The sequence below is a fragment of the Lytechinus pictus genome, chromosome 3 (assembly GCF_037042905.1).
Source record: "Lytechinus pictus isolate F3 Inbred chromosome 3, Lp3.0, whole genome shotgun sequence".
Taxonomy (NCBI): Eukaryota; Metazoa; Echinodermata; class Echinoidea; order Temnopleuroida; family Toxopneustidae; genus Lytechinus; species Lytechinus pictus.
Genome location: NC_087247.1, coordinates 22,954,170 through 22,973,570, shown reverse-complemented (window position 1 = coordinate 22,973,570; position 19,401 = coordinate 22,954,170). Strand labels below are relative to the sequence as shown.

The window sequence follows — 19,401 nt, the reverse complement described above, 5'->3', positions numbered from 1 at the left end:
CCCCAAATGCGCCGAAAACATGCAAAAGTCTAATAATACCGTCTAAAATGTCTAAATTACAAATGGTTCCGTAGATCTGCTCCCAAACACTCAAAATCCATGTCATTTTCATCATACTCTCTAGATTTGCAGAGGAATATATTTTGACAACGTTGAAATATTAAAAATGTGGGGTCCATGTGCTCGTTTTTTAAACTATCAGTGTCCAAAGTGTTGCGAGTTGGCTTGTAACAGCCCCAAATGCGCCGAAAACATGCAAAAGTCTAATAATACCGTCTAAAATGTCTAAAATACGAATGGTTCCGTAGATCTGCTCCCAAATGCAAAATCCATGTCATTTTCATCATACTCTCTACATTTATAGAGGAATATATACTGAAGACGTTAAAATATTAAAAATATGGGGTCCATGTGCTCGTTTTCAAATTATCAGTGTTCAAAATATTGCGAGTTGGCTTGAAACAGCCCAAAATGCACCGAAAACAAGCAAAAGTCTCTTAATACCGTCTAAAATGCGAATGGTTCCGTAGTCTTGCTCCCAAACATTGAAAATCCATGTCATTTTCATCATACTTTGCACATAGATACTTTAGCACCTGAATATTCCAAATATGCTAAAATTAACATGGGTAAATGTGCTTGATTTTTTGCTATATAGCTTCAAAGTTAACCCAAAATGGATGATGTTCTTAAGAATTGCGCATCCGAAAGGATTTGGCATTTTTAGACCTCACGAGATCACAACAATGAGTTTAAAGCCCTATTACTCAGTCAGATTCCATGAAAATTTCGTCAAATTTTGCAATATGATTTATAATTGTATCCGTAAGATGGATAATCCAGCTATATTGCTGTCAATTGTTTGCTCATTTAAGTCTAACAACACTCTCAGTTCTTAGAAATTGCGGGAAAGATTGAACCTCAAAAATTTCAAATTTCAATAACAAACTTGAGAAGTAAAAGAATGCTGCACTTTATTCAAAACCCATGTCATTTTCACCAAACTTTGCAAAGTTGTAGAGGAAGGTATACCTAAAAGGTGCAAACATTAAAAAATGTGGGTTCATGTGCTTGTTTTCAAACTATCATCGCAGCACTCTTATTAGAGCAAATTTGCTTCTTAAAACACCCGAAAACTTTTCAAAAGCAGTATCTATGTGAGGAAAAATTCCGAACCACTTTTCCATATATTCAAACTCGGGGTCATATTCATCATACCTTGCAGCACTACAGAGAAAATATTTTGAAATTGTAGAGGACTAAAAAAAAATGGTCCATGGAATAATTCCAGTTTATTAGCTTCATAAAATAACACATCAGGGGCCCGTTTCATAAAGGACTTGCAAATGTTGTAACTTTGCCATAATGACAACTACCATGGTAACCTTGATTATGATTGGCTGCTGAGTCCTGTTACCATGGTAGTTGCCATTATTGCAAGGTTACAACAGTTGCAAGTCCTTTTATGAAACGGGCCCCTGATCTGCATGCAGTTAGTGCAGATAAGGAGAAAAATCAGCTCACAATACCTACAGCTGATTAAATCACCAGTTCATCCATTGTGACGTCAGCGCGCAGATCATGATGCGCACAAACATAACTGTAGAACGTCCTTAATTATTATTGAAGGGCTTTTCAGTCTCATCATAAATTGGATCCTCATGCACTGTGACGCCATGCAATCACGAATGAAAAAAATGCTCACTTGCACTGCTTTCTCGCACAACGGTCATGCATTGGCAATGCAACTCAACATCAAAACCCTCAAGAGTGTTGATTCAGAAACATTTGTACAAGTTTAAGGTACTACCTAACCCCCTCTCGCAAAAGCTCTTACTAAGATTCGGGTGTAGGCCTATATGAATATTGTGCTACCCCTCCCCCCTGCTCGGATCGGATTTACGCCACTGCCCCCAAATAACCGTTGTGAATTTGAAAGAGTGTCACATTTTGCCTTCACTCTGTGCTCAGTGTTCACTCAGGCATGATTTGACGAATCAATATCTTATTCTCACGAAAGTTATATAAAAATTGTAGAAAAAAAATCTTCCCAAATTATCTTGCTTTCAGGGAGGGATGGGATGGTAAGTAGAAATATCTAATATTACATAATTTTCAAGAAAGAAAATTTGTCATTTTGATAACAAATTTCCTATAGCTGATAAAATTATATGGATTCCCCTTTCAATGCCATTAAAATTGGCTCGATTCCGCATTCCAAAACACAAAAGGCTGTTGCTCCATTTCCTCAATATCCCAATTATTTCAACATATCTAGAGCCCCTGATTTGAATGCCCCCTTATCATTGGTAACCAAATACCCTCTTCTATTTTAAAGCAACTTGAAAACCTTCCGTTTTCATACCACCGCTTATCAGTATGAGCGTTAATCTTGCAAATATTTCAAATCACTAGATTTGCTCATTTTATTTTAACACATTTCTGTTCCTTTTCCTAACCAAACTATCAGCATTGTTCTTTCCTTTTCCTATATCTTCCTCTTGGTGAATTTGTACCCCTAACTTCAGAGTATAGAGTCAAATTGTCATAGATCTTTGATATTATCCATGCCAAACAAACACGTTATTGGACACAGTGGCGTAGCTACGAGATGGGCCCGGGAGCACGTGCCCCCAGGTGCCCCCCCCCCCCCTGAAAAAAAAAGCGGAGAAAGAAAGAAAAAAGGTGAAAGCTAGAAGGAAAAAATAAGAGGAGAAAGACGAAATAATAAAATAAGCTGAGGGAAGAATTGCGAAAAAACATCTTTCATGTCACTATATAATTTTTTCGCTCGCGCTTCGCGCTCGCATTGCCTATTCGATGAGATTCATATCTTGCTCAATAGGCTGATATGGAGCTTAAAATATCCAGTTTTTAAGTCATTATACAAAACTTATTTCAGCTCAGACATCGAGCTTTCATTATTTTATACAAATTGATTTTTAAGTGCTCTGTAAAATGTCCGTTTTATGGTTTAAATATCAACATTTTCAGCTCACGCTGCGCGGTTGCATTATTTAATCTGCCAAGTTCCTATTGTCTTCGATTATTCCATAAAGTTCTCAAATATCCCTTTTCAGATGTGATTGTCAAAACGTAGGCCTATCAACTAGCGCTGCGCGTTCACATTTTGATTGGGGAGTTATCTTTAACAAGCTACTTAAAATCCCCTTTTCATTGCAGTTTATACAAAAAAATCGGTCGCATTAAAAATGTATTAACCCATGCGTCCTATTCATGATTACAAAATGCTTAAAATATCAATTTTTCAAACCTTATTATAAACAAATTCCACGCTCTCATTAAGCATATTAGATTAATAAATAAGAAAATAACATTTTCATGAATTCCTTATAACTTAATTGGCCCTTTTTCAGCATGGAATATCGATAAGTTTCATCTCGCGCTTTATAGGAATAATAGGAAGATAGTCATCATTTTCATAATTATGGTGACAAAATGTCCTTAGAATGTCCCGGTCCTAGGTCAAAATAATAATTAAAAAAATTAACAGGTTTCATATTTATGTTATTTTATAAGAATATAGTTAAGAAGTGACTGTGAGGACTACCCCTTCAAAGAAACAAAAATCCACTTAGAGCGACCGATCGGGGGAAATAATTTTTTTTCATGTTGGAAAAAGCTGGATTCGCCCCTGTGACACATAAACACACAGAAAAAATTGTTGCTCCCCCATTAAAAAGCAAGGACCCCCAGTGCCCCCACGAAAAAAATCCTAGCTACGCCACTGATTGGACACTAAACAATCTCAAATCTACTGAAAATTTGCTCGCTCCATTTGCTTTCTCGCACTCATGGGTTTTTATTTAAATCAATTATTGTATAGATTGATGCGGGTTATCATGCCACAACAAAAGATTAATCGGGAAACAGTGCTATTAATATATTTTTCCTACTGAGGTACGGTGCCCCTTTCTTAGAAATAGCCCTTTAATTTTTTGGCCCCTAAATTGAAAAATGTTACCTCAATTCATTGCTTTCATTCCCCAACTGCTCGGACAGGATTTACGCCCAATTTTGTAATCTAGATTATCCCTATATCCCATTTCTCTGCTCGTTTTACCTGGGTAAGAGAGCTCAATTTAAAATATTCATCTTTTCATAATTATGAAATTGTAAACCCATCTTTACTAAAAACATTCAGGTCTCGATCACATATAGAGCTCTCAGCAAAATGAATCTTCACACGTATGAAAATGTGGTTATAACCACGACAAAGGCGAGCCCAATGGTTAAAGGATTAAAGGAGACGCCCTCCCTATTGGCGGCGCAAAGGGGGGGGGGGTCGTTGATTAAAAATAAGAAAGATATAAGAGGAAAAATGAATGAAATTTGGCGAGAAGGTAATCTATAGCATAATGTTCATGATAACAAAAAGTGGTTGGAATGTCCTTTTTTTACGTCTCACACTACACAAATTTCAGCTCGCGACTCGGAATTGTTTAGAGATATTATATCCTATTAAATAGTTCTTAAAGTGTAATATTTTCATGAAAAGATTTCAGCTTGCGCTTTCATCATTGGCTTAGTGAGATATGTGTTCTCTTCATTATTTTCCAACATGAAAAAACAGTGCTTAAAACGTCCCCTTTTTGGGCAAGTATATAAATTGTGCACCACTAACTTCGCAATTTAATCGATTCATGAGATACGTATGGATTATAAAAGTGCTGTTCTCAAGTCTGAATATTTAATGTTCAGATGGAGCTCTCTTTGTTTATATCCTCGTGAATTCCTTAAAATGTCCCTTTTCATGTCGGCTATGTATCCCCAACTTTGTTGTAGTTTTGTTTTGTTAGATTTAGTGAACATGGGTCTATTATGACCAACCCTGGTAGAAAGGAGGGTGGGGGTGCACAGGGAGGATATAAATATGGTATATAGAAGCATATTATACAATACCACCTCAAGTATGCCACAGGTGACTTTTCCGTATGTAGTATCAGTATATCAAAAAAATGTCTGGTGAAGGGAGGTTTGAAATTCGAAGGCCTGGAGGAAAGAATAAAAATTTGACTATTCTAAGCTCTTGTTTTGATATGATTTAACTATTTTTCAACACACTCCTATAACTAATGTGAAATTTAAACAGATCCCACAAGGAGGGGGCAAGATGGAGGTGTTCTATTTTATGTTTCATATAATAATTATGTTTGGATATATAAATTCATAAAATAATACAATCATAAATGTTTAGTGACATTCTGATATGAAAAGTTTTGAAAACATAACACTGTAACCTAATATTTTAAGATACCTAGGTAAGAGGTCAAATAGTCCCTTATTAAAGAAAAAATAATTGCTAAGAAAGTGAGCTATCAATAATATCAGAATGTGAATTTTCGCAAATTATTAAAGGCTGAAAAAATGTATACTTGTTTGATTTGAAAGTAGACTTCACATTCATGACAATTTCTTTACCAAGGTAACATTACCAAAATGATATCCTATGTGCAATCCTATTGATATAGCAGGTGTTCCCTGAGCATACCGCAACTAACGTTTTCTACCACCCACTACTATGTACAACTTATTCATATTTAACTCTTTATAAACACGCATGTCTGTGGTCTAACTACCGACTCACAATCTTTCTCATAAACATGTAAATTTCACGAATTAACTCCCTTTCACACTCTCCATTTTCAACTCTCATTTTACGAGAGCCTTCAATGTCCACGTCACCACACTTCTCAAACAACGAACCAAAAGAATTACTAATCATTCACAAGTACACTATTTTGGTGAAAGCGGGAATGTTTTCAAATCAATCACAGTATCTTATGGTGATGGAAATTAGAATAGAGATATATTCAATTCCAAACAACTAATTTTATCTTGTGTATGGTCCACTGAAATAATGGATTGATCACTGATGTAGTACAGCACTCGTTTGATTGTGAATTTCAATGGGCAATGTACAAGGCTATCATTATTGCCTTGGCCCAATACTATCATTTTCAAATAGAAACACTTATGGTTAAAGAAGCTGTGATATATATGAGACACCCGATATGGCAAGTTGATTACCAGTATCATGGTCGCAGTGTACCCACTAAAAGCTTTCTACTGTACTTCAGTACTCTATTCCATAGCACATCATACAACAAATATTGGTGTTTGTTTTTCACACAACAACAAAGTCATAAAACACAGGTTAATTTTTGTCACAACGGTCAAGAGTTTAATCATGAGACAACTCGCAACATGAATGCTTTCGTTACACTGCACAGGAAAAAGACAGAATCTTTCTCATAAGGAGGGGGTGGGTATACATACTGTAGTCAAGTGTATGCCACATAAAGAGGCACAATTCCTCCACTTTTTGATCTTTTTTTTTTCTTTGCCAAATTTTCTTCTGAGTCTTGTTAAATGACAATTTTCTCTCTAAAGGATAACAATTGCACCTCATTCAAAAAATTAAAAAAAGTAAACGTCCATCTTATTTCTGGATCTTGTAACAACTTCATCTAGTTTTATCTTCTTTTAACAATAAAAAATTCTTTCTCCCACATCTCCTTCCCAAGTCAATTGTGCAGTTCCGTTATTTGTATTTTTTCGTAATACCCCGACTCTGGCTACCATAGTACAATGATCTTACTAATCAATATTCATTACAACTACCATACAACAGTTTGTAAAACTAGCGGTGAAACAAGCACCGCTTGAATATTATTATCATTTTTTGTAAAAACAATTTGCAGTTAGGGCAACAGACATGATGACAACAAACAACACTGAATATTCTTTAAGTCTTGGGAAGTCTACTTTACATAGGACACAGGCACCATCCATTATAGAACTCATTGGTTAGTCAAAGCCATATACACAAGTGGCAGCTCCAAATCAACTGGGTCAATTTGGTGTATGCAAAAAGATGAAGTGCTGTGTGATAAAGCATGGACGTTGGGTCTCTGCTAATCAGAGGTACCCACAGCTTCATCGTGTTGTAGTAGTAGTTTCAGTTGTAGTAGTAGTGGTGGTAGTAGTAATGGTTTCTGTAGAAGTAGTTATAGCAGTAACAGTAGAAGTGGTATAGTAATAGTAGTTAAGACATAAAAGCCACAATACCTAGTAAAATACACCAAAATTTCATTGGAAAAAACATTTAAATTAGAGTGCAGCAATGTCACACGGTACATTAAATATAACTACTGACCCTAACGTGCTCGCACCCTCATCCACGCCCAGATACAGCGACAACCACTCCACATCCTGGCACACAAAGAGAGTCCTCACACACATTTTCAAAATCTTGTGTTATTTCCTTGTTCACACATGCAAAGACAGTTGGGACAAAAAGATTGTTTCTCATATACATACTGCATGAACATAGGCACACTCCCTCAGTCACATACATGCACTGTCACACTCACACACACTTAAAAAACACTCTCTCCCAAAAGACAAAAAGATAAACATAAATAACCTATTCAACAGGTTATTACAACCTTTTTTAGAAATTAAAAAAAAAAAGAAAAGAAATAACTTAAAGATCTTGGATACAGAAGACACCAGTAAGAACTGATTCACACAAGACAGAAAAAAGCAGGGTTGGCCGTGATGTACCAGGCCCCAAAAAATAAAAACAAGCATCGCAGGTTGGCACGTATGAGAACGCACCTCCTCCGCTTAATGAGCAACTGGCCTGCCAGAACATTCATAATGAAGATCCTTTCACACGGCAACTCTACTCTTCACAAACTTGTATAACAATAGTACACTGATAATTACACCGCCGCAAAGAGCGAGCCCTTATTTCCACAACAATATTTACCTATATCAAAATTTTCCTTTTCTAGTAAAGTTAATTGAAGAGATTGAAAAGTTGGGGTCATTAGAATATTTTTTTTTCCAATCATTTCTTTCAAGGTATTTCAATAAATAACAAATTTCTTTTCTACTATGTCCTCATCTGCATACTAAAATGCAGTCTATGAGTTAACTTGGCAAATGTACACACAATGATGTAAAGTTGATGATTAAATTATACCAGATCAACTTGATTGAAAAAATAGGGAAAAAAGCCTTTGTCCACATCCTAATACACATCAACAAAAATGCAATATTACATCAAACCGGTTGGTCTGTTAAACATGTTGAACATATGCAAAAATTGTATTTCATATTTGTTTTTTTGTAAGTGAAATAGATTAAAAATTATGCAAATAATAGACGGGTAGACATTCTCAATTTGTAATTTAAAAATGAAGCCAATCTGCTTCCAAAGGTGAATACATAATAAAATATCATACAATCTATATAACTTTTTTTTCTTGTAGATTTGCTTAAATTTCCCCAATTAAATACAATGGAATCTATATAAACCTGAATGATTTAAAATTTTAGAAAACAAAATAAAAAATAAAAACACTCAACCGATATTATCATGTGGCTAACCTTAAACCAGTTACTGAAAATGAAATAATTACCATTGCATCACAATGTTTGGTAGAGTTGTGCCAAATGAATATTTTCTTTATAAGAAAAAAGAACATTACTAATACTACAACCTAAGATTCTATATGTATAATTCTAATATTAAAACAGCATTCGTCTACATGATACGTTTAATGTGCATCAATTCTTCTGGCGAGTATGAAGCATATTTCCCCTCACTTTATAATTCCCCTTGCATCAAATAATCACAAAAACAATATCCATGACCAACAATAATCCATGACAAGTGATGTCAAGAGTACTCTTGTTTATTTTGTTACAATTCCATAACATGATCTAAGTATAAATAAGTATTTGATTTATTTCATGATTAACAATGGATCCACATTTGTTCTTCTTATCCAATAACTCTTCAATAGACAATCTAGTTTAACGAATAAAAAGTTTCTGAGTTATGTAAGTCAAAACTTCATAATGCAAGAGTACTCTATCATATGATTGATTTATTTGATTTTCTATTTCTTGTTCTTTTTTTTCCTTCTTTTTTAATGTTGGTTATGTAATGATCCATACTCTCCTATTGAGCACTGAGGCAGCTTGCGTATAAATACTTACAATCAATGATATAACAAGGAATTTTCTGACCAATTCCCATTCATGCAACTATTTTTATTCTTTTGCCAAACAAAAGAAAATTTGATTTTCATTTCAATTCAAGAATAGTACTTTAAGATGTTCACTAACTGGAGAAGGAAAGAAAGAAAGAAAAAAAAAAACCTCAAAATGTTACAAACTTGTAAATTTCAAGAGATTATTACTCTGGAGTATGGACAGGGTACAAAGCTCATTTCAAGAAATTTGTTTCACTTTCACAACATACTTAAGGAGCATAGTACTTATTAAATAATATCAAAAACACTCTGGAGGTGTCTAATTGAGAATAAAGCATATATTATGTGCACAAAATAGTATGTTTCTGAATAAATAATTTACTTTGGACACTGTACGTACTGATTTCAAAATTCTTTTTACAACTTTACAAACTCAAGGAATGCAGAACCTAGCAATTCACATAAAGACTAATATCTCAGAGAGTTTGCTTTAGAGTTAGTGGTGAGTTCGTTGTAATGTTTGGAAATTAACAAATGGAAAAAATAATCATTATCATACATTAAGAAAACTAGAAAAGAAAAAAAAAGAAAAGAAACAACTCCTTGAATCAATGCATGAAAGTAAAAATTATTTTTTTTTGTCTTTACGTAGATAGTGACTTCTTTGGTCCATTTTCAAACAAATACACATTGCATTTCATGTTAATGAATCGAGTAACATGTTCGAGTCACAATTTGTTCCCGATGATACGAGAGAAGGCTACAATGCAAAGCCTTCACTTTTTTTTATTCAAAGAAGCGTTATCAACTAATTTGCCTCAACTAACTTCATATCATATCTTTTATTTTGCTTGAAATTGTGATCACTATAATTCATGACAGCAGAGACGTGCAACTCGGCAAATCATCAAGCCATTTTGTATGTGGTGAAGCAATTCTAAAGTGATACAATAGTATAATCTATCTCACTTGCTGGTTCTATAACTGACCTATTTATTCTTTCTAACTCTTTTTTTTTCCTTCCTCCCCCTTTGTGTGCAATTTTCATTATGTAAATTTATCCAGAAATAACCCCCACCCTCAAATAATTCAGAACTGTTTAGGAATTGCAATGGAGTTGATAACAGTGAATAGAACGCTAAGCCGATCAAAACATCTGTATTAAAACCTGCCATGACAAAATTACCAGTAATTGGCCGTCTTTTTCAGCATTATCAAATATCAATCACATCCCTAATTTACTGGTGAATGCCTAAATGCCTATCAAATTCATTCCAATTCCAGATTGCTGAAGAAGCAACGCATTTACTAATTTGATGAATACTATTTCCTCTTCCATTCCTTGGGAGCACAAAACCATGTCAATCAATTAAATTGTCTAGAATATCAAAACAGCAGTCACTTATCAATGAAATTTTTAAAGAGGGAGGTAATGTGATAAGTGCAATAACATTTGCTAAGTACTAGATTTTTGTTATTCTTCACTAAAATATAATGGAAATGTTTGAAACATGATGTAAAAAATTAAACAAAGGTTTTTTTTTTTTTTTAAATAAAGTGCCATTATTCATAATATAGCAAACAGCAAAATAAACAAAACAGGCAACCTTTTGGCTCAATCTCTTTGCTTATTAACATGGCTAAATACCACACTACATGAACAAAAAATTGAACTATCTATCCACAAAGAAAGGACTCCAGATTGTAAAGCAGATGTATAAAATTGCATTAATTGTTTGACAAATCCTCACCACTTCAGATTAATTCTTCAAATTTGAAAAAAAAATGATGCATGACATTTGTCGAGTTGATAAAGATAAATCATGAAACAAAAATCTAAATTGCTCGTTTTAGATACACTTTTTGTAAAATGCAGTCAGCTGCCATTTGTACAAAATCCCAGCAATTCACCAAAACTTATCTTCTGGGAAAAAATAAACTTATTAACACAGATAATGAATTTAAAAAAGAATAGCTCACAGTGGTAGCTAAGTAGTCTTTTGACAACCTAGAAGTGCTTCCTAGTAAACACTGGGACTGGCAAAAAGTGATTTATTTTTTGTAATTTCAAACACGATCTAAAGATTTCATTGATAATGCATATATATAGATATATAAAAGAAATGAAAATTTATAAATTGTGCAAATTGCATGTGTTAATTTTTATCAAATTTGAATGGTTGTCTTCTTTTCCTTTTCTCTCCCCCTCTTACTCTCTCTCTGTTTGATGAGAAACCACATGCTATGCTCTTCCAGTAAGTTGGCAAATCAAGGTGTAAGGATAGCAATACTCACAAAAACAATGCACATCTTTCTCTAGTTAAGCAAAGACATGGGTTGATGTAAGCAGTAACTCACCTATTGCCAACTACTTGCCTGCTGAACAATGGAAAATAAATGCCAATTTATACAAAAACCGCAACATAAAGATTCTTGAAAGAATGTGGTCTATTTTTTTCTATTAATTTTCAGCATAAAGTTTCCTGTATTCCTTAAAAAAAAAATGCTGGTTTGCTGTATTTTATGTAAGATTTTTAATATACATGTATTCAGCAAATGGACATAGAAAGGGAAGGAGAAGAAAATTCGTGAGGGAAAATTTTGAGACAAAGAGATGAGAGGATGGAGAGAATGACAGAAAAGATAGTAAGGTTGTCAGAGATCAGAAACAGAAATTATGAGATTTAGAAGGCAGATTATGAATATGAGAAAAAAGAATAGATGCTAGAGTAGACAGGCAGTTTTCAATGTCATTGTATGGCAGTGAGTTGCTGCTTCAAAATAAATACTTCCCTTTCTAAACCACACTTTCTTCATAGCCATTATACTGGCCTAACATACAAATCAATCCATTATTCGGTTCTCATTTGTTTCATCTGGTTGGATCTCTCCATCGATCTCTTCCACAATCAAGAGGAAAGTTTTCTCATACTTGTCCACGCCCTGGCAAGAGAAGCAAGAATGTATTGCGACACTGGCGCAGCCTGTCTTTGCTGCTTGTTGACGTATCCCAACAGATGATCTTCAGAACTCAAAGCAACAGAAACATTATCAAGGCGAGAAGAATTTGTTGAAAAAGAGATATTTTCCACTAATTTCTGGCTTATCCAGCTGTGTGTTGGCGATCCATGTGTTTTGATCCAAGCATAAAATAGCAAACAAGGCGAATTTTCTCTAGTAGCTGCGAAACGCGACATAGGGTGGAGCTACGAGCCAGCCAGGGGTCCAGCAGAACTGCATGGCTTCCTTTCATTAAAGACGAGCTTTCAACGATGTCTTCAATATTCCATCACTGTAGCAACACATCCACTAGCTTTTCAGCATTGATAACAATTAATTAATTCCTATTTTGATTTCCTAACACAAGAGCTCTCGCCCAACACGTAAGACAAAAAGAAAAAATGCACGGTCTTCTCAGGTACAAGTCGATAGTGCACGTCCCCAATACAAAAAAATTGTCTTTCGTTTGATTTCTGTGTACTGATAGGGTAAATCAACCACAACTACTGGGCAATGAGACACAGGCCAGCAGAGGGCAGGTCAATTTATTACTTGCTAGGCCAAAAAGGAGCCCATGCCAGCCGGGCAGAGTGGACACAGCAATGACAGTCTTTGCCGGCTGCTACACCAAATTGTACTCCTTTAGATTCAGTTGGAGGATGGTGTCCTTGACGGCAGCGAACACAAATCGGATATTCTCCGTGTCGGTCGCACATGTGAAGTGCGAGTAGATGATCTTGTCACTGTCCGGATTCAGCTCAACAAACATCTTCAAGATGAACTCTCTTGCTGCTGTTGCATCTCTTGACGGTCCTGCTCATGTACATTGTAGGGATCAGCAAATATGTAAAGAAAGAAAAGGAAAAGAAAAATATGTTAAGATAGAAGTCATCTGAACCACACAAGGCAATGTTGGTTCAATTTTCTCTGTGCTCCTATAAAATGCAACTGTTAAAATACACAGGACCTACACCTAAAAGAAGATGGTCACGATAAACATATTCATTTATACTCATGTATCTCTTTTCTCTAAATTGTTATTTCTTCATCTGTAGCAAAAATATTGAAATCTTCCTATTCATCCTACTTTCAAATAATTTCCATAAGCTATAAAAATAAAAGACTGAATATCTGTTTGATCACTTTGCAAAATGCAAAGATAAACAGACAAATCTGCCTGTAAAATTATTTTTTTCATGCTAAAAAAAATTTACAGTAAGAAAATGATCAATGAGAACACATTAAATCTCAAAAAAGAAAAAATTGCCTACATGTAGGCCATACAAATATCCTAGTATTTCCTCATATCATTCAGAAAAGACATGCTACATGCCCTCTTATTGTTTGCCTACAATAGAAAGATATGCAAGAATTCATTTCCTTGTGCATTTCAGAGCAGCAGCAGGACAATGAATCTACAAGCTGTGCAGAATACGGAGCAATAGAAGTCCACTTCACTGCAACCCAAATGGACGCATGACAGCAGCAATGTTCAACTAATTCTTGATATTAAGAAAGAAAAGACAGATTGTGAAGTTGCCATAATAAACTCTTTGAATAGGCTAGATAGTGACTGAACAAAATGAAAATATGTAAAAAAAGAAGAAAAAAATTACAACTTGACAGTCAGATAAATCGTATTTTGACATCACAAAAATCTGTTACAAAACAATTACCAAAAAAAAAATGTAGGGGAGGTTGCTTTCAAAACAAGCCAGCAAGTGATTGAAAATTTACCCCTTTCCAGTATTTGTGTGCTGAACTTTCAGCATTTCTGATATTCATAAAGTGGTTTGGATAATTTTGTTTGAATGAATGACATTGAAAGTAGGTTTAACCTAGGAGGGGCCAAAAAGGAACTTTGTTAAAATTCTCCTTCATCTTAAGCTCTCACTTACATTTTCCTCACTGCATGGAGTATTGTTTATCAATTTTGACAAGCCACATATCCTTTTTAAGCTTAGGACCTGTTTTTAAAAACGTACTGAAATCTTGAAATTTATTTTGGTTGATTTATTGCGTGATTCAAGGAGGAAGGTCACTAATTGAAGGATGGACTGAAGTGGGTGAAGTCTGACATACTTTACACAGAGTAGACAATTACTGTGATTCCCACATCTGACATAAAAATTCATATGAAGCAAATGCCAAAAACTTATTGATTTGACTGTATAGCACCTCAGTATTTTCCAGTTTCAACCCATTAAAATACACATTTTCATGAGCTAGCTTCAGATCAAGACCATGTAAAATTAACCATCAAAATCTGTTACTTTTCTTCTACTGGATCACAATGTAAAAAAAAAAAAAAATGTAACATACTCCTCCCCCCATCACTTGAGGTGGTTTGGCTTCTATGTCTGGGTGGTGTTTTCTAAAAGCTGTTTTTAAACTAAGTTATGTATGACTGTCTGCATGACTGGAACATGTTCTTGTTCAAGTCAGCTGCACAGTGATGTTTTTCAGCACAAGAAAGGGTCACCAGTTGGGCCTAAATCATGCATAACATATAACTTACAGCTTTGTGAAAATCCATCTGGATGGACGGATACCATGATTAAGAAGTATCAAACCAAGTAACAACGCCAGAGAATATTCTGCTTTTCAGTCAAACTCAAGGTAATTCACCAGAGCTTTTTTTTGTAACCTTTTTCATAATATTTGATAACCTTAACTTTCTTGTATGTTTTACTCCCCTTGAAAGCTACAATGATTAATAAGTGTTGAAGCTCTGTTTAAAACTTCCATACTCCCCAAAACACCTAATGGTATTGTATATCCCCCATTGTCTTTATAATGTGATCAGAATGATATGCTGTGAAATATTACATTGAATAATTTCTTAGCTCTATGCTCACTTTTCATCCTAAATAATTTTTTGTCCCAGCCGAGCCAGACTAGCTACCCCCCCAAAAAATAAAAAATAAATAAACGACCATAACCACACTTACCGTCAAATTCTGGAAAGTAGTCTACAAGATGTGAATGCATGATTTTCTCTTCCAGTAGATCCTTCTTGTTGAGGAATAGAATTACTGATGAATTCTGAAACCAGGGATATGTGATGATGGTTCGAAATAGTGCTTTACTTTCCTCCATTCGGTTCTGTGTGCAAAAGGGGTCAAAGTAAATTAAAACACTTGACATTTGATATCTGATGAGGTGATCTTTTTGGCAAATCAGTAAACCACTACTAAGTGTGTCACATCAAGGCAAAAAGTTGAGCTGATGGGCAAACATACTAGTGTAAGCTTCAACAAGTAAAAAAAAATACAATATCCTTCTCATGCTTTCCAAATAATAGTTGAGCTTTTAAAAAAAAATATATACAGTCCGACCTATCCTATCCAGCTGCCCCTTATCTGAATCTATTATCCGGATGCACACTTGCTGATAATTTTTTCTTTATTTTCAATCTAGTTCGTGGGGAAATGAGATATGGAGATTTCAATCTAAACTAAAAATTCCTACGCAAACTCACTTTGATTACATACTTTTCCAATATAGTCTACCTACATGTACAACCACATCATTGTTTTTTATGAAAATATCTTACCCAAATCATCAAAAGAACTTAGATAGGATAATTTTCCAGTAAATCAGGGCGCAGTGCAACCATTTTATCACATTCTCTTTTTTTTTCAGGGAAAAAACAACAAGTCTCACACTAGCTAGCGCTAGGCCTCGATACGGACAGCGCCATCTATCTAGTTTGAGCCTACAGTCATAACAATGGCTGACTTTGCGAAGCTGCGATGCTTGCCGCAATGATCCAATTTTATAACTTAGTTTCGAGTGATTCTTTCTATTGAGGTATGCTCTATGTATACCTCGATCATTTTAGCAGGTAAATTATCCAAGAGTTTTGGTAACCAATCCATTTCATTTCCGTAAAAACTGCCTATAATTTGCACTGACACTGCAGTAAATACTGTCTGTGTACGCCCACTACAATAGATGAGTGTGGCTACCATAAGGGAGGCAGCTGCGTGTATATAATATTGGGTCTCCCAGATCCAGATAAATCCCTTATCCATATTAGTGCTGGTCCCAACGTGTCCGGATATAAGAGGCTGGACTGTATTTGTTCATATTTTTCTATTTACATGTGCGGCGGACACAAAAAAAAATATTACTCATGGTTCTAAGATTACAATATACACAAGGCATAGCCAGATATTGTTGCTTTAAAACTGATGCATTAGTCAGTCTGGGGTCAAAATGTGTATATAGATTTTTCTGCACAAATTAAAATTCAAGTCAGATTATGTACAGATCTGCCAAATTTCATTTACGAGTATCCAGTAGGTAGGAATTCCTTGAATGCTTAAAGGACAAGTCCACCCCAACAAAAAGTTGATTTGAATAAAAAGAGAAAAATCCAACAAGCATAACACTGAAAATTTCATCGAAATCGGATGTAAAATAAGAAAGTTATGACATTTTAAACTTTCGCTTAATTTCACAAAACAGTTATATGCACATCCTGGCTGGTATGCAAATGAGGAGACTATGACGTCATCCACTCACTATTTCTTTTGTGTTTTATTATATGAAATATTCTAATTTTCTCCTCATTGTCAAGTGATACAACAATTAATTCCTCCCTGAACATGTGGAATTAGCATTGTTTAATACTATATATAGTTCAGTCAAGTTGGTCCTTAATGTAAAATCTATAAAAAATGAAATATTGTATAATTCAAGCAATAAAAAACAAAAGAAATAGTGAGTGATGGACATCATCGACTGACTCACCTAGTTGTGCACATCACTGTTTTGTGAAAAATAAGCGAAACTTTAAAATGTCATAACTTTCTTATTTTACATCCGATTTTGATGAAATTTTCAGCACTATACTAGTTTGATTTTTCTCTGTTTATTCAAGTCAGCATTTTCCTGGGGTGGACTTGACCTTTAAGTGCCCAATCAGGGTGGGGCATTGTTTAATATGAGTAGAGGCTAAAAAATTACTAATGAATCAATTCCAGAAATACTGTGGATACTTGAAAAATTAGGGTTACAATTTTAATTCAGTATACCCAATTATACTGAAATTCGATCAAATTATGTGTTATTGTGTCACCACCCTATTTAACAATTAGATTTGCATATTTGACATGGCCGTAACATTCTACAAATAAAATATAGGTGTTCCGTGAAAGCGAATGCTTATCTGACAAGTTGAATGGGACATATTCTTGGTGTTGATGTCTTTCTACTACACATAAAGCATACCACCAGTTAAGAGGCATGCATCTTTGACCACTACAACATGTCCATGCAAGATGTCATCAAAGAGGGGTAAAATGATATTAAAAGAATTCCGTGATAGAAAGAGGTTGCTCCTCGCCATGAAAATGTTAACATACTGAAAATCAATTCTTAAAATATACAAATGACCATAACAAGTCCTAACTTTCAATGCAAATATAACAGGGTGTACTCACTTTTTCTTTGGAAACCATTTTCTCATATATCGGCAATATTTAAGATATTAAGCAAGTGAATTACTACTTTGTGCCTCTATTAATATGTAACAATGTCCATGTTATGTGAATTCGCTAATTTAAAACCAGCATTTTGAAGAGTTTCACTGATATGTATGAACTTTTGCATGGAATGTATTCACTTCAGTTTGATACTGTATTCTGACGAACAACATGGTTAGACAATACAGATTGTTTTTCAACTCAATTGTCAATTCATAACCCTAGCATTAATTGCTATATTATATTCTTTTTTTTTCCTGTTAAACTTACCTCACTATCTGACTCGACAAGTAATTGGTCATATTCACTTAAGGCGACTAGAAACATTATAGATGTGACATTCTCAAAACAGTGAATCCACTTTCGTCGTTCTGACCTCTGACCTCCAACATCAACCATCCTGTGAAGTAATTAGGAAACATGATCAATTATCAAGAGTAAAGTCATACTCGCAAATTTTGACACTGGATTATACAAATACAGAGATTTAGTATTGGGATTTGGATAGCCCCCCCCAAAAAAAAAAAAAAAATTGTTTGCCATAACAGGACAAAAGATTAGGGTTGGTTGGTTGGTCAATGGATGTTGATATTTGTGTGTGTAGAAACTCCTCATGTGTCAGAGCCTCAAATGACAGCATTCAATAGGCATAACTTTTGCACAAGGTAATTTTTGCACTCCATAAAGCAATGCTGTATGTATGTTCATCCAAGTGTGAAGAGGTCCCACACAAAAATTCCTATTAAATTATTAGGAATAAAACAAACTTTCACGTGGTGTATAACATTGAATCTTTCAATAATAAGTAGTGCTACTATCGGTAAGAAAATTCTGTTGATATATCGCTAAAAATATCTTACCGATATCGACAATTATCAACAAAAGAACACTTTACTAATAGGTGACAATACCGTTTATTACATAGAAAATCAATACGGATTGCATTGATTAGCGCTGTCACAATACTAAAGCTGGTCAAAAGTTGAATCTGCCACTGTTCCAACAACGCTTTAAAATCCATGTTCATCGAATCTAAACAAGTACATTACAGATTGTAAACAAAATATTTAGCATGAATACATCCTCACCTTTCATATTTTAGCATTATTTTAGGGTTGGATGAAATTTCATTAATTTGGGGGCTTTTTAGACATGGTTCTGAGCAGTCAACGACATTCGCCCATCCGCCATTTGGATTTCGTGCTTTACATTTTCAAACGTAGGGGCAGCAACACACGGCCATGTTGCTTCTACGTTATTTGGTACTTGTTTGGTCGCTAAATTAAGCTTGCACTTATGTTTTCAATACCATCGAGTGATAGACTCGAGGGCAGTCGCAAAGTTTGGATTGTCATGATTGTAGCTAAAGGGAGATCGTGTTTTGTGGCCAGAAAGTATTCATATTTTGTTGAGATTGTCGAGTGATTTCTGTTGCTGTTCTTTGCATTTAATAGCGGGTATTATCGACGAGGAAAGGTTATCGATAATTACCAAGTGGCAAAACAATACGATTGTCAACAGGACTAGCAATAAAGAGGTTATCAATATCAGCATTAATAATAAGCAATTGTTCAAGTGATTTTCTTTTTAATTTAACATTATAGCATACTTCACAAACACTCACCTGAAAATAATTGAATCTAGATCAAATGGATATTCAATGATTCCTGTTGTGGGTACTCTTACTCTGAGTACATCTTGTTCCGTAGGTATATAGTTTAGATCTGAAATTCTCTTTAAATCATTAAGGTAGCTGAAAAAAGGAACAAGAGAAAAGGAAGGTACATATTAATTGAAGTTTAGAATTATGATGCAACAATATATAATATAATATTAAACAAAATTCACGATTCAAAAGTAGAAATAAATGAATACCT

At 34.6% G+C, this 19,401-nt stretch overlaps 1 protein-coding gene across 1 annotated transcript in view; it reads right to left on the bottom strand.

Annotated features, from left to right (window-relative positions):
- Positions 1-6,182: 6,182 nt before the first annotated feature.
- LOC135153554 (guanine nucleotide-binding protein subunit alpha-11) overlaps positions 6,183-19,401 on the bottom strand; it is a 32,795-nt gene continuing 19,576 nt past the window's right edge. The window contains exons 2-5 of the mRNA XM_064096654.1: positions 19,149-19,277; positions 17,795-17,924; positions 14,984-15,137; positions 6,183-12,845 (exon numbers count right to left, since the gene is read on the bottom strand). Of these exons, the coding sequence (XP_063952724.1) occupies positions 12,655-12,845; positions 14,984-15,137; positions 17,795-17,923 (474 nt within the window). The 5' untranslated portion in view covers position 17,924; positions 19,149-19,277 and the 3' untranslated portion in view covers positions 6,183-12,654. The remainder of the gene's footprint in view (positions 12,846-14,983; positions 15,138-17,794; positions 17,925-19,148; positions 19,278-19,401) is intronic.